Source organism: Pristiophorus japonicus, chromosome 9 (genome assembly GCF_044704955.1).
Source record: "Pristiophorus japonicus isolate sPriJap1 chromosome 9, sPriJap1.hap1, whole genome shotgun sequence".
Taxonomy (NCBI): Eukaryota; Metazoa; Chordata; class Chondrichthyes; family Pristiophoridae; genus Pristiophorus; species Pristiophorus japonicus.
Genome location: NC_091985.1, coordinates 41,949,603 through 41,971,093, shown reverse-complemented (window position 1 = coordinate 41,971,093; position 21,491 = coordinate 41,949,603). Strand labels below are relative to the sequence as shown.

The 21,491-nt window shown below is 46.6% G+C and overlaps 1 protein-coding gene across 7 annotated transcripts in view; it reads left to right on the top strand.

The window, feature by feature from the left end:
* The window catches only part of LOC139272595 (regulator of G-protein signaling 7), a 733,921-nt gene that overhangs the window by 665,417 nt on the left and 47,013 nt on the right, over positions 1-21,491 (top strand). For all 7 annotated transcript variants that reach the window (XM_070888671.1, XM_070888670.1, XM_070888672.1 and 4 more), the window contains 3 exons: positions 8,312-8,386; positions 18,949-19,047; positions 19,137-19,198. In XM_070888671.1, coding sequence (XP_070744772.1) covers positions 8,312-8,386; positions 18,949-19,047; positions 19,137-19,198 — 236 coding nt within the window. The remainder of the gene's footprint in view (positions 1-8,311; positions 8,387-18,948; positions 19,048-19,136; positions 19,199-21,491) is intronic.

Here is a 21,491-nt window from a genome sequence, read left to right as displayed (position 1 = left end):
AGGCAGTCCCTCAAAATCGAGGAAAGCTTGTTTCCACTCTACATGAGTTCTTAGGTGACTGAACAGTCCAAAATGGGAATTACAGTCTCTGTCACAGGTGGGACGGACAGTCGTTGAAGGAAAGGGTGGATGGGGAGTCTGGTTTGCCGCAAGCTCTTTCCGCTGCCTGCGCTTGTTTTCTGCACGCTCTCGGCGACGAGACTTGAGGTGCTCAGCGCCCTCTTAGATCCACTTCCTTCACTTAGGGTGGTCTTCGACCAGGTACACCAGGTGTCGGTGGGGATGTTGCATTTTATCAAGGAGGTTTGAGGGTGTCCTTGAAACATTTCCTCTGCCCACCTTGGACTTGCTTGCCTGAAGCCACATAGCCATCTGGAGCAGCTGAATAGGTCGGTCAGATGTTCCTCTTATTCCGCCTCGATATAAAGAATCATCGTGTGCAGATCATAGATGAAAATCAGGCATGGTGAACTGAACACGTATAATGGAGCATGCCCGTTTAATTTAATGAGGGAAAATCAGGTGGGTTCTGTTGTGCTCCTAACACAGATGAGACTGCACACAGGGAGGTTAAAGTAACAGTGACCTCAGTCTTTATTAAGACACTCCAGAGTGAGTAATAGGCCTTAGGAGCCGACTTATATAAAGTGCTCCAAAGGGATGCTGGGATCCCTTGGGACTTCAGGGGATGTGCTCCTTGGTGGCGGAACATGGGAGTGCATGCTTTACAGATACACAACATCACTCCCCCCTCAAAGTCAAAGTGAAAACTATTTACAAGGTGAGGCGGTCGGGAGCCTTTCTTTCCCTGGTGGACCACCTCAGTACAAATGTCTGTTCTGGTGTGTTGGCTATGCCCTCACTGGGCTGGCATGTTGTTGGCCCTGCAGGGCTGCTGGGTGAGCTTGGCCTTGCTGGGCTGTTGGGCGTGATGGGTTCGATTTCCTGGTCCGGGGTGGTGTCGTTGATCCTTTGGGTGTGTGTTGTGGGCTTGAAAAAGGTGGTGTCTGCTGTGGGTTGTTCAGGGCAGTCTGTGAACCGCAGCCTCGTTTGGTCTAGGTGCTTTCTGCAAATTTGTCCATTGTCTAGTTTGACGACAAACACCCTAGTCTCTTCTTTAGCTATCACCGTGCCCGCGATCCACTTGGGACCATGTCCATAGTTTAGCACATACACAAGGTCATTCAGATCAATTTCCCGTGACACAGTGGCGCGACCATCGTTTACATTGTGTTGATGCTGCCTGCTCTCTACCTGATCATGCAGGTTGGGGTGAACCAGCGAGAGTCTGGTTTTAAGTGTCCTTTTCATGAGTCGCTCAGCCGGGGGCACCCCTGTGAGCGAGTGGGGTCTCGTGCGGTAAGCTGAGCAGTACTCGGAACAGGCGGGTTTGGAGTGAGCCTTCTTTGACTCGTTTGAGGCTCTGTTTGATTGTTTGCCCCGCTCTGCCTGCCCATTGGAGGCCGGTTTAAACAGGGCCGAGTTGACATGTTTGATCCCATTGCGGGTCATGAATTCTTTAAATTCGGCACTGGTGAAACATGGCCCGTTGTCACTGACCAGCATGTCAGGCAGGCCGTGGGTGGCAAACATGGCCCTCAGGCTTTCAATGGTGGCGGTGCTTCCCGACATTATTTCACATTCAATCCATTTTGAAAAAGCATTCACCACCACCAGGAACATTTTACCGAGAAACGGGCCCGCATAGCCGACATGGATCCTCGACCATGGTCTGGAGTGCCAGGACCACAAACTTAGTGGTGCCTCTCTGGGCGCGTTGCTCAACTGAGCACTTACGCTGCATTGCCGTACACAGGACTCTAAGTCAGAGTCGATACTGGGCCACTGCACGTGGGATCTGGCTATCGCTTTCATCATTACTATATCCGGGTGTGTGCTGTGGAGATCCAAGATGATTGTCTCCCTGCCCTTTTTGGGTAGCACTATGCAGTTACCCCACAACAGGCATTCTGCTTGAATGGACAGCTCGTCCCTTCGCCGCTGGAACGTATTGATTAGCTCTTGCATTTCAACGGGGATGCTGGCCCAGCTCCCATGCAGTACACAGTTTTTTTACTAGGGACAGCAGAGGATCTTGGCTGGTCCAAGTCCTAATCTGGCGGGCCGTGACAGGTGATTTATCATTTTCAAACAATTCCATGACCATCAACAAGTCTGCGGGCTGCGCCACCATCAACAAGTTTGCAGGCTGCGCCATTTCCACCCCGTGGTGGGCAATGGTAGCTGACTGAGAGCATCCGCACAGTTCTCGGTGCCTAGCCTGTGGCGGATGGTATAGTTATATGCTGATAGCGCGGGTGCCCACCTTTGTATGCGGGCTGAGGCACTAGTATTTATCCCCTTGTTTTCAGCGAAGAGAGATATGAGGGTCTTGTGATCGATTTCCAGCTCAAATTTGAGACCAAACAGGTACTGATGCATTTTCTTTACCCCGAACACACACGCTAATGCATCTTTCTCAATCATGCTGTAGGCCCTCTCGGCCTTAGACAAGCTCCTGGAAGCATAGGCGACAGGTTGCAACTTCCCCGCAACGTTAGCTTGTTGTAATACACACCCGGCTCCGTACGATGACGCATCACATGCTTGTACAAGTCTTTTACATGGGTTATACAATACAAGCAGCTTGTTGGAGCATAAAATGTTTCTGGCTTTCTCAAAAGCAATTACTTGTTTTTTTTTCCCATACCCAGTTCTCACCTTTATGCAATAACACATGTAGGGGCTCTAAGAGGGTGCTTGACCCCAGTAGGAAGTTACCAAAATAGTTGAGGAGTCCCAGGAACGACCGCAGCTCTGTAATGTTCTGTGGCCTGGGCGCGTTCCTGATAGCCTCTGTCTTGGCGTCTGTGGGCCAAATGCCGTCCGTCGCGATCTTTCTCCCCAAAAACTCCACTTCTGTTGCCATGAAGACGCATTTCAACCTCTTCAGCCGCAGCCCTACGCAATCCAGTCGCTGGAGGATCTCCTCCAGGTTTTGTAGGTGCTCGACGGTGTTCCAACCCGTGACCAATATGTCGTCCTGAAAAACCACCGTGCGTGGTACGACTTGAGTAGGCTCTCCATGTTTCTCTGGAAGATCGCTACAGCAGACCGAATTCCAAACGGGCATCTGTTGTCGATGAACAGTCCCTTGTGTGTGTTGATGCAGGTGAGGCCCTTCAAAGACTCCTCCAGCTCCTGCGTCATGTAGGCCGAAGTCAGGTCGAGCTTGGTGAACGTCTTGCCTCCTGCCAGTGCTGCAAATAGATTGTCTGCCTTAGGTAGCGGGTATTGGTCCTGTAGCGAGAAACGCTTAATAGTTACTTTATAATTGCCGCAAATCCTGACCGTGCCATCACTTTTGAGTACTGGGACAATCGGGCTGGCCCACTTGCTGAATTCCACTGGGGAGATGGTTCCCTCGCGTTGCAGCCTGTCCAGCTCGATTTCCACTCTCTCCCTCATCATGTGATGTACCGCTCGCGCCTTGTTGTGAATGGGCCAGTCCTCTGGGACCAAGTGGATCCGCACCTTCGCCTCGAAAAAGTTTCCAATGCCTGGCTCAAAAAGGGAAGGAAATTTGTTAAGAACCTGGGTACATGAGGCCTCATCGACATGTGATAGCGCTCGGATGTCATCCCAGTTCCAGCGGATTTTGCCCAGCCAGCTCCTTCCAAGCAGTGTGGGTCCATCGCCCGGGACAATCCAGAGTGGCAGTTTGTGCACTGTGCCCTCGTAGTTGACCTTGACCATGGCGCTACCCAGGACAGTGATCAGCTCTTTGGTGTACGTTCTCAGTTTCGTGTGGATGGGGCTCAGGGCTGGTCTGAGTGCCTTGTTGCACCACAGTCTCTCAAACCTCTTTTTACTCATGATGGATTGGCTAGCGCCAGTTCCATGGCTACGGGTAAGCCATTCAATTTTATGTTTAGCATTATAGGTGGACATTTCGTCGAAAATGTGTGCACCCCGTGTACTTCAGCATCTGCCTCCTCTCTCTGAGGCTCAAAATTGCTTTGGTCCATCATGGACCGATCTTCCTCTGCCATGTGGTGATGTGGTTAGCAGGTTTTGTAGAGCTTGCAGCTCATCTGCAAGCTCGTTGGAGGTGCCCCATTGTTCCACAGCTCCTGCAAAAACGTACCCTTTGAAGCGGCATGAATAGGCTGAATGCACACCTCCACAACGCCAACAAGGTGTGAATTGCCTTGCATTCATCCTTTGTTGCGGACTCTGTGTCATCTGGGTCACCTGAGGCCTGCAGGCAGTAGCAGACTCGTGGTTTCTGCTTTGTACATGTCTGCGCGCTAACACAGTTCCAGTTAATTTATGAACATTGCTAGCACTTGTGTGCTGAGAGATTTGTTTGGTGTTGTCACTGATGGACATAAACGCCTGTGCTATCGCAATGGCCTTACTGAGGGTCGGTGTCTCTACAGTCAAAAGTTTTCGTAAGATGGTCTCGTGGCCAATGCCCAGTACAAAAAAGTCTCTGAGCATTTGCTCCAGGTAGCCATCAAACTCACTTTGTCCTGCAAGTCGCCTTAGCTTGGCGACATAGCTCGCCACTTCCTGACCTTCAGATCGCTGGTACGTGTAGAACCGATATCTCGCCATCAGCACCTTCTCCCTCGGGTTAAGATACTCCCGAACCAGTGTACACAGCTCCTCATACGACTTATCTGTGGGTTTCACCGGAGCCAGAAGATTCTTCATGAGGCTGAAGGTCGGTGCCCCGCATACCGTGAGGAGGACCGCTCTCCTTTTTGCAGCGCTTCCTTCTCCGTCCAGCTAGGCTACAAAGTACTGGTCTAGCCATTCGACATAGGCTTCCCAGTCCTCACCCTCTGAGAACTTCTCCAGGATGCCCACAGTTTGCTGCATGTCTGCGTTGGATTCGTGTACTTGTTGCCAGTTGTTGTGTTCCTAACACAGATGAGACTGCACACAGGGAGGTTAAAGTAACAGTGACCTCAGTCTTTATTCAGACACTCTAGAGTGAGCAACAGGCCTTTGGGGCCGGCTTATATATAGTGCTCCCAAGGGATGCTGGGATCCCTTGGGACTTCAGGGGATACGCTCCCTGGTGGCGGAACATGGGAGTGCATGCTTTACAGATACACCTCAGGTTCCTTTTTGGCATGCAATCCTCACTTACCTGATTTTTTTTTCTGTTGCCCATATCGGATGATCCTTTACACCAGGTGCAATAAGGAAAAAATCTGCTGCATTATTTTCTACAACATTGTGAGATCACCTTAGTTTGCTGTAATACATTTACTTTTTTTATTTTCCTTAACTTTTTGCATCCGTTGGGGACCTGTTGGATATGATTTTTCTCTGGGTAAACTTGACATCATAGCACCCTTGTAGTCCATTATCTACTTCGGTCAAGCCATTGGATAAATACTGCACACAAAAGGTCCCAATGTGTATCCTGTGTCTCTCGTGAGCACAGTTTTTTTTATGGACGTGCTTATTTGAACTGCAACCATGCTCCACCCTTTGTTTCTAATTGGTCCCCTTGGAGGATAAGCCACACCCTGAAGTTTCACAGCAATTGTAACTGGAACCGCCCATCCCAAGGTCTCACTGACTTTGCAAATTGCAACTCGATCCACTTTGACTTCCTGAAGTGACAAGAGGACAGAGCTCCCCAGAAGACAGCAAGGGCCAGCCAAAGTGTCTAGTCCAACTGCATGCCTCCCCCAGCTAAAGTTTCTTACCCCAGTCCAAGTGTATGCCTCCCTCAGCCAAAGTGCCTTACCCTAGTCCAAGTGCATGCCTCCCCTAGCCGAAGCGCCTATCGCCCCCCCCCCCCCCCCCTCACCCCAGATAGGGCAGGCATTGTGTATGGATTGTTAACAGGTTTATTGGATATGAAGTGAATAGTGACAGTGTTGTGACTTCTGGATATCATCCACTCGAACGATGTCCCTTGTAGGAGGTTGGAAGAATGTGACGATTCAGTACAGGCCCAGGCTCCATCCCCGGCCTAGTGCTGAGTTAGCCTGATCTCACATCCGGTGAGGGACTGAGCCCGCACGCACGCACGCGCACACACCCCGCACACACACACACACACACACACCCCTACACACCCCTGGCCTGTGCTGAGTTAGCCTGACCTCACCCCTCCCCACACCTGTGTCTTTCCCCCCCCCACCACCACCTGTGTCTTCCCCCCCCCCCCGCCACCTGTATCTTTTCCCACCCCACCCCGCCACCTATGTCTTCCCCCCCCCCCCCCGCCACCTATGTCTTCCCCCCACCCCTCCGACACCTCTGTCTTCCCCCCCCCCCGTGTCTCTCACTCTCCCCGCAGCCTCTCTCTCCCCCCCGCAGCCTCTCTCATTCTCCCCCGGCCTCTCTCTCACTCTCCTCGCAGCCTCTCTCTCACTCTCCCCCAGCCTCTCTCTCACTCTCCTCGCAGCCTCTCTCTCACTCTCCCCCAGCCTCTCTCTCACTCTCCCCCAGCCTCTCTCTCACTCTCCTCGCAGCCTCTCTCTCACTCTCCTCGCAGCCTCTCTCACTCTCCCCCAGCCTCTCTCTCTCTCTCCTCGCAGCCTCTCTCTCACTCTCCCCCAGCCTCTCTCTCACTCTCCCCAGCCTCTCTCTCACTCTCCTCGCAGCCTCTCTCTCTCTCTCCTCGCAGCCTCTCTCTCACTCTCCCCCAGCCTCTCTCTCACTCTCCCCCAGCCTCTCTCTCACTCTCCTCGCAGCCTCTCTCTCACTCTCCTCGCAGCCTCTCTCTCACTCTCCCCCAGCCTCTCTCTCTCTCTCTCGGCCTCAGGCCGACCGGGGGTGGGCAGAGAGCCGGAGCCTCAGGTCCTGCTTCTCGGCACCACGTACATGGAATGATTCGGGCTGGGGGGGGCAGGCGGGGGGCTTGACCGGGGGCGGGGCTTGCCACATGTCTGTCAAAAAAAGTGCAGTACGGGCATGGGGGGCGGGGGAGGGGCTGGTCAGACATCTGTCTGTCAAAAAAAGTGCAGTTCAAAGAGTTACATTGTTTTTATTCGTTCACGGGATGTGGGCGTTGCTGGCAAGGACAGCATTTATTGTTTATCTCTAATTGCCCTCGAGAAGGTGGTGGTGAGCCACCTTCTTGAACATGTGTAGTTCATAATATTTTATAGCGCTTTTTTGTTACAACTGAGTGGCTTGTTAGGCAATTTCAGAGGGCAGTTAAGAGTCAACCACATTGCTGTGGGTCTGGAGTCACATGTAGGCCAGACCAAATAAGGACGGCAGATTTCCTTCCCTAAATGAGATTAGTGAACCAAATGGGTCTTTATGACAATCCGGCAGTTTCATGGGCATCATTATAGTTTGATGTATAGTTCCACACTGTGACCAAACAGTGTTTTATGTGTCTCAATGCCTCTCAATTGATTGTCTTTCATTTTTACTGTGTAATTTAACAAATATTTTAAGAATATTTGAAATCTTAGGGGCCAAAATTGGTGAAGTCCCTGCCCGCCCAAGTGCTGCCCAAAGGACCGCCGATGACCACTGAGGTACCTGACTGTACTTTGGACGGGGTTTTCATCGAAAAGGTTCTTCAAAGGTCGACAGGCGGCAAAAAAGGGACTTACGCTTCCAATCTGGGCGGCCGCCGGCGGGAGCTCCCAATCTCAGCGACAAAGGCGCTTGCAGCCAAAGTGCCGCCGTGGATGGAGTCGGGCCCACGGAGGGTGGAGTATGGCCCACGGAGGGTGGAGTTGGGCCCACGGAGGGTGGTGTATGGCCCACGGAGGGTCGAAGACCTGAAAAAGAAAAGCATTAAAAAAAACTATCGGAAGACCTTCAGGGGACCCCATGCAGGTAAGTCCTTCTAAAGAAAAAAATTATAAAATGTTTACTCACCTTTTTTTCAGATCATCATACTCACCGTCGGGGACAGACCAGCCTCCAGGCAGCGGTCCACCCCCATTTTGGCGCCAACTGCCGCCGACTCCAGCCCGCATCAATATGGCATCTCGGTGGGCAGGAGTCCACTTACGCCACTCGGCCGTCCGCTGATGTCAGTCGGCGGTTCTCCCCTCCCGCCCGCTCCAGCCCAAATCAAAAGTGGCACTGGGTGCAACTTGAGGAGGAATGTTGGCGGCAGTGGGCAGTAAGGCCATCAATTTCGGGCTTTTAGATTATTAATATCAATTTTGAGGAGGTTTTACTGTTTGGGTGTTCTCTACAGATTTGAGATCAACACTTTCTAACACTGTTTTGTGCAGTATACCATGTAGGAGTGAATTTATACATAGAAAGTTGAGATATGTATTTAAAATTATGTTATCCTTGTTTTTAGCCAGGCTGTGTAAATACTACAGAAGTGGATATCAAGAAATCATCCCGAATGAGAAATCCTCACAAAACAAGAAAGGTAAAACATATTTTCAGCAAATCAGTTTGGGATACTGACAAAATATTGTGGAACCCAAAATATTGTGGAACCCATGGGATGCAATATATTGACAGAGCATGTGGGATCCAATATATTGACTGAACATGAGGGACCCAGTGTATTTACAAAACAGTGTGGAACCCAATGTATTGGCACAACATTGTGCAACACAATATTGACAGAGCATGTGGGACCAGTGCATTGGTAGAACAATGATGAACCTAATGTCATGGCAGAACAATATGGAACCCAATGTATTGGTAGAGCAATGGGAAACAATATTGTGAATACCCCCCATTGCATCGAGGCAGTTTTCCTGGTAGGGAACTTTGAGTCAGGCTAACGATGTAGAGCACGATCTACTGGATGGAATGTAGTGCAAGAAATGGTTTGTGAGATTTTTAGAACATTTCATTAAATTAGTGACATCATAAAATTGTAAGTTATTGTACTAACCACCTTGGTAAAATTAGAAACAATAATGGATGTCAGCTGTCAGGTCCCTGCAGTATGAGGCATTGACACCTGAGGCCTGCAGAGCACCCGATGCTCACAGTGCACAATAATGCCACTAGGAAGTGCCTTGCCGCTTGCAATCTGTGCACCAATTGTGTACCAGGCTCATTAAGGCCTTAACTTTGATGGAAATGTGGGGTGGTCCCATATAAAATTAATGTTGCAAATGAGAGCTGTTCCAGTCAGTTGACTCCTTGCTCCTTCAGGTACAGTGTTTTTATTGGACCAAGGAAGGTAGTAAAACTTCTTGCAGCTTTACTGCCAACTTCTTAAAGCTGTACTCTGTCTGTCATCTGTGTCTGCTTTGCTGGATATAGTTATAGATTGCTAAAAGGAAAAATGCCCTTCTAGTCGGTAGCTTTTTATAGCCTTTATTCTGTGCTACGAACGAGCTGATATTAGGGGAACACTTTCCTCAATCCAGAAGCAAATATCTTGCAGCTTTCCGTGCCAATCATATGACCGGATAACACCTGAAAATATAAAAAATATTATTTATCATTTCTTATTACAGTTTTGTTAGAGAAATTAATATTTTACTTCCAAATATACTGGCCCGATTTTGTGGTAGGAATAGCGGTGAGCCTGTCAGCACTCACCTTTATTAAGGAGTAAATTGGACAGCAACTTCCGATATGCGCACATGCGCAGAAAAATGTGAAATAAGAAAGTTGCTGTCCAGTTTTCCCTGCCCCTCCACAAGCTCCGATACACCAGTATCTTGCAGAGAGATTCGGCATTGAAATCCATGAAGGGCATAAGGTTGCGGTATTTACCCGCTAGATACCCACTAAACAGCCAGAGAAAGCTATGGTTGTCCATTCAAATGTAAGTGAAGTTTTTTAAAGTGTGATACGTCTTAATTACTGCCAAACAACATCTTTGACACTGAAAATTTACTTTTAAAAATGTGGAGTCTTATTCCTTCAGATTTTAAATTTGTTAAAAAATTTTAAAAATTAAAAAATAATGTTTTTAAATTTTTATTTCATAGAAACATAGAAACATACAAAATAGGTGCAGGAGTAGGCCATTCGGCCCTTTGAGCCTGCACCGCCATTCAATGAGTTCATGGCTGAACATGCAACTTCAGTACCCCATTCCTGCTTTCTCGCCATACCCCTTGATCCCCCTAGTAGTAAGGACTACATCTAACTCCTTTTTGAATATCTTTAGTGAATTGGCCTCAACAACTTTCTGTGGTAGAGAATTCCACAGGTTCACCTCTCTCTGGGTGAAGAAGTTTCTCTTCATCTCGGTCCTAAATGGCTTACCCCTTATCCTTAGACTGTGACCCCTGGTTCTGGACTTCCCCAACATTGGGAACATTCTTCCTGCATCTAACCTGTCTAAACCCGTCAGAATTTTAAACGTTTCTATACACTCCCTCTCATTCTTCTGAACTCCAGTGAATACAAGCACAGTTGATCCAGTCTTTCTTGATATATCAGTCTGGTGAACCTTCGCTGCACTCCCTCAATAGCAAGAATGTCCTTCCTCAAGTTAGGAGACCAAAACTGTACACAATACTCCAGGTGTGGCCTCACCAAGGCCCTATACAACTGCAGTAACACCTCCCTGCCCATGTACTCAAATCCCCTCGCTATGAAGGCCAACATGCCATTTGCTTTCTTAACCGCCTGCTGTACCTGCATGCCAACCTTCAATGACTGATGTACCATGACACCCAGGTCTCTTTGCACCTCCCCTTTTCCTAATCTGTCACCAGTCAGATAATAGTCTATCTCTCTGTTTTTACCACCAAAGTGTATAACCTCACATTTATCCACATTATACTTCATCTGCCATGCATTTGCCCACTCACCTAACCTATCCAAGTCACCCTGCAGCCTAATAGCATCCTCCTCGCAGTTCACGCTGCCACCCAACTTAGTGTCATCCGCAAATTTGGAGATACTACATTTAATCCCCTCGTCTAAATCATTAATGTACAATGTAAACAGCTGGGGCCCCAGCACAGAACCTTGCGGTACCCCACTAGTCACTGCCTGCCATTCTGAAAAGTACCCATTTACTCCTACTCTTTGCTTCCTGTCTGCCAACCAGTTCTCAATCCACGTCAGCACACTACCCCCAATCCCATGTGCTTTAACTTTGCACATTAATCTCTTGTGTGGGACCATGTCGAAAGCCGTCTGAAAGGCCAAATACACCACATCAACTGGTTCCCCCTTGTCCACTCTACTGGAAACATCCTCAAAAAATTCCAGAAGATTTGTCAAGCATGATTTCCCTTTCACAAATCCATGCTGACTTGGACCTATCATGTCATCTCTTTCCAAATGCGCTGCAATGACATCCTTAATAATTGATTCCATCATTTTACCCACTACCGATGTCAGGCTGACCGGTCGATAATTCCCTGTTTTCTCTCTCCTTTTTTAAAAAGTGGGGTTACATTGGCTACCTCCACTCCATGGGAACTGATCCAGAGTCTATGGAATGTTGGAAAATGACAGTCAATGCATCCGCTATTTCCAAGGCCACCTCCTTAAGTACTCTGGGATGCAGACCATCAGGCCCTGGAGATTTATCGGCCTTCAAACCCATCAATTTCCCCAACACAATTTCCCGACTAATAAGGATTTCCCTCAGTTCCTCCTTCTTACTCGACCCTCTGACCCCTTTTATATCTGGAAGGTTGTTTGTGTCCTCCTTAGTGAATACCGAACCAAAGTATTTGTTCAATTGGTCTGCCATTTCTTTGTTCCCAGTTATGACTTCCCCTGATTCTGACTGCAGGGGACCTACATTTGTCTTTACTAACCTTTTTCTCTTTACATATCTATAGAAGCTTTTGCAGTCCATTTTAATGTTCCCTGCAAGCTTCCTCTCGTACTCTATTTTCGCTGCCCTAATCAAACCCTTTGTCCTCCTCTGCTGAGTTCTAAATTTCTCCCAGTTCCTGGGTTCGCTGCTACTTCTGACCAATTTGTATGCCACTTCCTTGGCTTTAATACTATCCCTGATTTCTCTTGATAGCCACAGTTGAGCCACCTTCCCTTTTTTATTTTTACGCCAGACAGAGATGTACAATTGTTGTAGTTCATCCATGCGGTCTCTAAATGTCCGCCATTGCCCATCCACTGTCAACCCCTGAAGTATCATTCGCCAATCTATCCTAGCCAATTCACGCCTCATACCTTCAAAGTTACCCTTCTTTAAGTTCTGGACCATGGTCTCTGAATTAACTGTTTCATTCTCCATCCTAATGCAGAATTCCACCATATTATGGTCACTCTTCCCCAAGGGGCCTCGCACAACAAGATTGCTAATTAATCCTCTCTCATTACACAACACCCAGTCTAAGATGGCCTCCCCGCTAGTTGGTTCCTCGACATATTGGTCTAGAAAACCATCCCTTATGCACTTCAGGAAATTCTCCTCCACCGTATTGTTTCCAGTTTGGTTAGCCCAATCTTTATGCATATTAAAGTCACCCATGATAACTGCTGCACCTTTATTGCATGCATGCCTAATTTCCTGTTTGATGCCCTCCCCAACATCACTACCACTGTTTGGAGGTCTGTACACAACTCCCACTCGCGTTTTCTGCCCTTTGGTATTCCGCAGCTCCACCCATACCGATTCCACATCATCCAAGCTAATGTCTTTCCTTACAATTGCATTAATTTCCTCTTTAACCAGCAACGCCACCCCGCCTCCTTTTCCTTTCTGTCTATCCTTCCTAAATGTTGAATACCCTTGGATGTTGAGTTCCCAGCCTTGGTCACCCTGGAGCCATGTCTCCGTGATGCCAACCACATCGTATCCGTTAACTGCTATCTGCACAGTTAATTCGTCCACCTTATTCCGAATACTCCTCGCATTGAGGCACAGAGCCTTCAGACTTGCCTTTTTAACACACTTTGACCCTTTAGAATTTTGTTGCAAAGTGGCCCTTTTTGTTTTTTGCCACAGGGAGGGTTTCTCTGCCCTCCACTTTTACTGATCTCCTTTCTGTCTTTTGCTTCTGTCTCCATTTTGTTTCCCTCTGTCTCCCTGCATTGGTTCCCATTCCCCTGCCATATTAGTTTAACTCCTCCCCAACAGCACTGGCAAACACTCCTCCTAGGACATTGGTTCCGGTCCTGCCCAGGTGCAGACCGTCTGGTTTGTACTGGTCCCACCTCCCCCAGAACCGGTTCCAATGCCCCAGGAATTTGAATCCCTCCCTGCTGCACCACTGCTCAAGCCACATATTCATCTGAGCTATCCTGCGATTCCTACTCTGACTACTGGTGGCACTGGTCGCAATCCTGAAATTACTACTTTTGAGGTCCGACTTTGAGATCCTACCAGAATCCAGGGATGTCGTGTAGATCCGCATGATTCAATGTGGATTTTAGACAAACGCAGATGAAAGGAAGCTATTTGCACCCAATTTTCAATGGTCACCTCATTATCGCAGCTCCAGGTGCTCGATCTCTTTTATCTCTCTTTCTATTCTGCTATTCACTCCAATTGTCTACATTCCTATAAATTTTACTAACACGCAGTTTTCCATTGCCACCACTCGTGTGCTTCCTGATTAGTCCAAATCTGCACCTGGAGCTGCGATAATAATCTGACCATTGAAAATTGGGTGCAAATAGCTTCCTTTCATTTGCATTTGTCTAAAATCCATAGAAACATAGAAAATAGGTGCAGGAGTAGGTCATTCAGCCCTTCGAGCCTGCACCGCCATTCAATGAGTTCATGGCTGAACATGCAACTTCAGTACCCCATTCCTGCTTTCTCGCCATACCCCTTGATCCCCCTAGTAGTAAGGACTACATCTAACTCCTTTTTGAATATCTTTAGTGAATTGGCCTCAACAACTTTCTGTGGTAGAGAATTCTGCAGGTTCACCACTCTCTGGGTGAAGAAGTTTCTCCTCATCTCAGTCCTAAATGGCTTACCCCTTATCCTTAGACTGTGACCCCTGGTTCTGGACTTCCCCAACATTGGGAACATTCTTCCTGCATCTAACCTGTCTAAACCCGTCGGAATTTTAAACGTTTCTATGAGATCCCCTCTCATTCTTCTGAACTCCAGTGAATATAAGCCCAGTTGATCCAGTCTTTCTTGATATGTCAGTCCCGCCATCCCAGGAATCAGTCTGGTGAACCTTCGCTGCACTCCCTCAATAGCAAGAATGTCCTTCCTCAAGTTAGGAGACCAAAACTGTACACAATACTCCAGGTGTGGCCTCACCAAGGCCCTGTACAACTGTAGTAACACCTCCCTGCCCCTGTACTCAAATCCCCTCGCTATGAAGGCCAACATGCCATTTGCTTTCTTAACCGCCTGCTGTACCTGCATGCCAACCTTCAATGACTGATGTACCATGACACCCAGGTCTCGTTGCACCTCCCCTTTTACTAATCTGTCACCATTCAGATAATAGTCTGTCTCTCTGTTTTTACCACCAAAGTGGATGACCTCACATTTATCCACATTATACTTCATCTGCCATGCATTTGCCCACTCACCTAACCTATCCAAGTCACTCTGCAGCCTAATAGCATCCTCCTCGCAGCTCACACTGCCACCCAACTTAGTGTCATCCGCAAATTTGGAGATCCACATTGAATCATGCAGGTCTAACCTACATCCTTGAATTCTGGTCCCAGCTGATTGGAAAACCGCAAATGTAATGCCTCTATTTAAAAAAGGAGGCAGACAAAAAGCTGGAAACTATAGACCAGTTAGCCTAACATCTGTCGTTGGGAAAATGCTGGAGTCCATTATTAAGAAAGCAGAAGCGGGACATTTGGAAAGGCATAATTCAATCAAGCAGAGTCAGCCTGGTTTTATGAAAGGGAAATCATGTTTGACAAATTTGCTGGAGTTCTTTTGAGGATGTAACAAGCAGGGTGTAGAAGGGGGACCAGTGGATGTGGTGTATTTGGATTTTCAGAAGGCATTTGACAAGGTGCCACATTAAAGGTTACTGCGCAAGATAAATGTTCATGGGGTTGGGGGTAATATATTAGCATGGATAGAGGATTGGCTAACTAACAGAAAACAAAGTGTTCGGATAAGTAGGCCATTTTCCGGTTGGCAAACAGTAACTAGTGGTGTGCCGCAGGGATCAGTGCTGGGGCCTCAGCTATTTACAATCTATATTAATGACTTGGATGAAGGGAGCAAGTGTAATGTAGCCAAGTTTGCTGATGATACAAAGATTGGTGGGAAAGCAAATTGTGAGGAGGACGCAAAAAATCTGCAAAGGGATATAGTAAGACTAAGTCAGTGGCCACAAATTTGGCAGATGGAGTATAATGTGGGAAAATGTGAGGTTATCCACTTCGGCAGAAAAAATAAAAGCAAATTATAATTTAAATGGCGAAAAATTGCAAAGTGCCGCAGTACAGAGGGACCTGGGGGTCCTTGTGCATGAAACACAAAAAGTTAGTATGCAGATACAGCAAGTAATCAGGAAGGCAAATGGAATGTTGGCATTTATTGCAAGGGGGATAGAGTATAAAAGCAGAGAAGTCCTGCTACAACTGTACAGGGTATTGGTGAGGCCACACCTAGGGTAATGCGTACAGTTTTGGTCTCCATATTTAAGGAAGGATATACTTGCATTGGAGGCTGTTCAGAGAAGGTTCACTAGGTTGATACCGGAGATGAGCGGGTTGACATATCTTGAGTAGGTTGGGCCTATACACATTGGAGTTCAGAAGAATGAGAGGTAATTTTATTGAAACATATAAGATAATGTGGGGGCTTGACAAGGTGGATGCAGAGAGGATATTTCCACTTATAGGGGAAATTAAAACATGGACTCAGAATAAGGGGCCGTCTATTTAAAACTGAGATGAGGAGGAATTTCTTCTCTGAGGGTTGTAAATCTACGGGATTCTCTGCCCCAGAGAGCTCTGGAGACTGGGTCATTGAATATATTTAAGGCGGAGATAGACAGATTTTTGAGCGATAAGGGAATAAAGGGTTATGGGAAGCGGGCAGGGAAGTAGAGCTGAGTCCATGATCAGATCAGCTCATCATCATAAGCGGTCCCTCAAACGAGGATGACTTGCTTCCATACCAAAAGGGATGAGTTCACAGATGTTTCAATGGAGGATCTGATATTCCAGTCCTGAACTCCAGGGATGGAAGATGCCTGTGTGTGGATTTTTTTAACTTGTGGTGACCGTTGCACATCAGCCACCAAACGGGCTTGACAGAGCTAGGCCTTTATCCAGTGGCAAAGGTAAACCAGGAAGACTGGAGACCTGCTCTCCTGCACGGGCCTAGTGCGCACACTTTTCACAGTGTGGGCTGGCCTGTGCTACCCCTGGGCCCTCGTCTCTTCTGGGCCCTGCACCCTCATTTCCCGCATCTTCGCCACGATCTCGCGCCTCTCCTCCACTACAAACGTTCACCGCACCTCCGCCATGATCTCTCAATGTTCTTCCGCCATGATCTCTCACCGTAGATCACTCATCGCTCCTCTGCCACGATCTCTCGCCGCTCCTCCACCACAAAACATTCGCCACACTTCTGCCAAGATCTCTCACCGCACCTCCGCACCAAACATTTGCCGCCCCTTCGCCATGATCTTTTGCCGCTCACCTCTTGCCACATCTCAGCTATGATCGCTCACCGCTCCTCCGCCTCAATCATTCGATGCACCTCTGCCACGATCTCTTGCCGCTCATCCGCCCCGTCTTTCCCACACCACCGCTGTGCCTGGGCCCCGCTGATGTTCCAGCCCACACTTTAACCGGCGACCTGAGCATTGATGACGTCACCCAGTCACCCACCTCGAAGTCGTTGCACACTTGAGTTAACTCGCGCTGGAAGTTGTAGTGGTATGCCCACGATGTTTCAGGGCTCGCGCTCCCACCACCCCGACCTGCGAGAGGACACCGCCGCAGATCAGCTATGATCTTATTAAATGGCGGAGCAGGCTCGAGGGGCCAAATGGCCTACTCCTGCTCCTATTTTTTATGGTCTTACACCCATAGTGACAAACGTAAGCTAATATAAAAGTTGATTATTCATCAAAGAAGATGCTTTTACTCAAAAAGCCCAAGGAGCTGGCGGGCCATCAGTGTTATCTTTTGAATGAATTAACAAATTAAATGACTTATTAAAGCCACCTTGTGAATTTCACAGTGCATATTGCAAGAATAGCAAATACCCTGAACTGATTTCGAGACTGTAATCTCATTCCAGGACTCAGTTGATGATTATAATTACTCAAGCTTCTCTCTGAGTTTATCACATTACCTTGACCCTTCAATTAGATTACTGCTTTGTAATCGCTCCCAGGTACCCATTGCTCAGCAAATACTATGTACTGTTAAACAACAACAAGTAATTTCCCAATAAACATGTAATAAGTGGAACTAAGCATGAATAAAATCCTATCAAATAGACAGTGTATGTAGTATTAGGAAAATAATGCACTTACCTTTTACTGCAGAGTCAGGGGAGATTTCCCTTGGGCAGATGGCTGCAGGTTTTTCACTCAGCATTACAAAATAAGATTTATAATATTCATATTGTTGGTGGAAAGCCAAGATTTAAAGAACCAATGGTTTGTCAGGTCGTTTTCGTATCATGATCTCAAACTTTTTCTTTGCAATTCAGTACACATAAGTGAAACAAAAAGCTGCTTTTCTTCATTGTCATTTCTCAGGTTCTCTCTCTTTCTTCTGTGTCACTGGTTCCTTTTTCGTAAATTATATGGAGGAGTATTTCTCCAAATATTGCAAGATTTGTGTTGATGAGACCAAGCTAAATGGCCAGGTATAAAGGAGACCAATAGCATTTAAAGGGATTTGGACAATTTCGATGGATAGGCCTGCAGAATGGCAGATTGATTTTAAGGTGGATAATCGCAAGGCTACACACATTGGAAAAGAACACTTGAAACATGTGTAAACAATGAAACAAATATCTCCTCATGTGGATCGGTGTCAAGTTTTGTTTGATAATGCTCCTATGAAGCGCCTTGGGACTTTTTACTACGTTAAAGATGCTATATAAATGCAAGTTGTTGTACACAATGAAAGGGTCCTACTCTGTCTCGGGGCACTGGAATTGGTAAAGTCAAACCCGTGGGGATAACATATAGGAGAGGCAGCACTTGAGATTCAGGGAGGATTCAGCCTACCAAAAATATCAGTTTAAAAAATGACAAAATAAGTAACAGAAATAAATTAAAATGGTATGGTCAGGAAAATGAAACAAAATGTTTTCTGCAGTGTCCACATGAAGTGGCCCAAAGCTTGCACACCCTAGATTTCAGTCATCAAGCCATCAAATGTGCTGAAACTTGGCATTTCTGTAATAATAGTAATATTTGAACCTGTGCACGGAAAACCCCACTCAATGCTTAACTCATCGCCTTAACCACTGGCTGATGACTACTGAGCACACAGCAAAGGGGTGTCCAATAACAAGTAGAAAAAGAAAAGGGATTGACTGATTATTGACCATTTATTGGACACATGCAATTAAAGAGAAGCTGTTATTTATTGGCGCTGTATGCAGCTACTCTGTCTCAGCACTGCAGTACCCCAGAAAGTCTGTAGTGGTGCATAAGGTATTAAAGGTAAATGCATAGGGGAAGAAATTCTGTTTCTGTCTCCCCAGCTTGTGTTTTTAACCTACATTAATGTGAATGGGATGAAAGTTATGGGCTGGCGAGCACAGAGGTGGAAAACAATGGTCATGAACAAAAAATTGAAATATACAAAGCAGCTCATTTGGAAAAGTCAAACTGCCTAACAAAAACTTGTTTTGTGCCATGGAATCCTGGATCACAACTAGCATTATGTAAGAGCCAATGTTAATTGTGAATGCAAATTCCAGCTTCACATTTCTCAAAAAAGAGGCAAATATATTTACACGTATGCTTTGAAGTTGCAGTCTTGCACTAAATTGTCTTATTCACCATCAATAAGATTGAAAATGGTTGTAAATTAAAAGGACAATGAAGTAACTTTAAAACAAGCCTTCCAGTAAGAGTTCCTAATAGATCTCTTTTGCATCCTGTTCCTCAGTCTGTCTATGGACTACAAAACGATGTTCGAAGTCACAGTCCCACCCACGCGCCAGCACCAGAAGCAAAGCAACCGACAGTAGAAGAGTTACATCAACAGGTTGATAATATTAATCAAATGTGATTTATCCAGTAGAACCAATCCTTTCCAGCTTGGTGAGTTTGATTTGATGTTCTTTCCTTCTACAGATAAAGCTCTTGCAAATGCAGCTAGGTAGGCATCGGTTAAAAATGTCCAAAGTTGCCGAGAGGTAAGTTTCTATTTTTCTGTTTGATGGCTTTGCTGCATTATTTTCTGCTTTTTCCCTTGCTCTTCCTCTTTAGTCCTCTCTGTACCAGACACCATCTCCTAATCCAGATGCACCGTCGCTAATGATGCTGTGTGATTGTCCAGTCAAAAGTGCTTTACAGGGTAGATGCAGGGAGGATGTTTCCCCTGGCTGGAGAGTCTAGAACCAGGAGTCAGAGTCTCAGAATAAGTGGTCGACCATTTAGGACTGAGATTAGGAGAAATTTCTTCACTCAGAGGGTTATGAATCTTTAGAATTCTCTACTCCAGAGGGCTGGGGAAGCTCAGTCGTTGAGTATATTCAAGGCAGAGATCGATAGATTGTTGGATATGAAGGGGATCAAGAGATATGGGGATAGTGCAGGCAAGTGGAGTTGAGGTCGAAGATCAGCCATAATCTCATTGAATGGCGGAGCAGGCTCGAGGGGCCAAATGGCCTACGCCCACTTCTATTTCTTATGGAACATTTAGCCTCTGCTGTGACACTCTTCCACCACCCAGTTAGGTTTGGGATGTTTTTGTGGGAGGATCTCAAACAAGAACCTGCATTCTGCCACTTTGTGGCATGGCATATTAGCAATCCAACACTCTGTCTCACCCGAGTAGATCATAATTAAGAGTCATATTTATATCTATAGGCATAGTTTAAAACATGGAAGCAAGACAGGTAGAATGATTTTAGCGTTTCCCTGCTAAAAAATGGTTGAGAAAGTTAGCTCATAAGAAAAAGACTATTATGCTTTGCTAAAGTCCAATCTGACAAAATTGCTCGGGGAATTGATGATAGAAACATGCTTGTCATAGATCTGTCATACAGATATTAGAAAACCGCTCAATAGTTAGAGGTCCGGTCCTCACAAATATACTTCTTTCTTCCTAATACATCTGCATGCTGACATTTTCAAGCAGGCAAGTGGAACTTTTCTACTCTGCCAACTTGGCTGCTGTTAAGTCAATAGCGCTATTATGAGTTTAAGCAAGGAATTGTTACTTATATTTAAAAAAATGAAAGCTGTCACTTTATATTGTGGTTAGTTCTGTCTTAATTATAGAAAAGCTGAATATTTTGTTTCATTTAAAATGCACCAAAAATTATCAAATGCCAAACTGTCTGGTGGTGTTTAAACTCAAACTAAATTGCATAATATGATCCCAAAGTACCAATATAAACCTTGAAAATCATTGTAATAAAATGGAATTTAACTTATTCCGCCACCGTGAAGTAGTGGCCTTGGTCATAGCCCTTTTTGCAGGGCTATTTTTCGATTGTATGTTGCTTTTCAGTTGTCAGGCTTTTGAGAGCTACCGATGTTTGAGAGCACGTGGTGTTTGCCGAGTCCCTGTGTCTGGGCGAGGGAGCAATTCTACTGGCCGATCCTCGAGCCTGCTGAGGAGACGTTCGGTCGGTGGTGGGGTGGTACTTTGAAAAAACTCTAAAATTAAAGAATTGCATTAGACTTCGTTGTCCCAAATGTCCTCATTGAATGCCTAGCTTCCCGTTCTAAGCAAGCCTAGAGCGCATGCGTAGACCAGGGTGTGGTCCATAGGGTGCCGACCTTAGGGAGAGAGAGAGAGGAGAGAAGCTTTAACTTTGTCCTGCTGTTTTTAGCTTCTTGAAAAGGTACAATTTAATTATGGGGGCAATATTGAAAGTGTCATACCTCATGCAAGCCTTCTGCATGATGCTGTGGACGAGACGATTGATTCAATGTCATCGCATGAGGAACCTCAGAGCACGGAGGATGATGGGCAGGAGGCCTTTCCCACATTGGGTTCATACCTGCTCCTGAGTGATGTAGACTGTGTGAGAAGGCTGTGTTTCCACAAAGAAGTTGTGACCGAGATCTGTGATTAAGTAAAAGCAGACCTGCAACCTAGAAGCATCAAGAGGACAGCTTTGTCAGTTGAAGTGAAGGTTACAGCTGCACTTTCAGTCTATGCATCTGGATAATTCCAGGCCACAACTGGGGATGTGTGCACCATTTATCAACATACAACACATATCTGCATTAGGCAGGTGACTGCTGCACTATATGCCCGGAGGAATGACTACATAAAGTTCCCCATGACCACCCAGGCAATGCGTGGCAGGGCTGTGGGCTTCTCCAGGATTGCTGGCTTTCCAAAGGTACAGGGCTGCATTGATTGTACCCACATTGGCTTGTGAGCACCTTTTGGAGGATTCCGAGATATACAGGAACAGAAAAGGCTTCCACTCCATTAATGTGCAGCTCGTGTGTGACGACATGCATCGC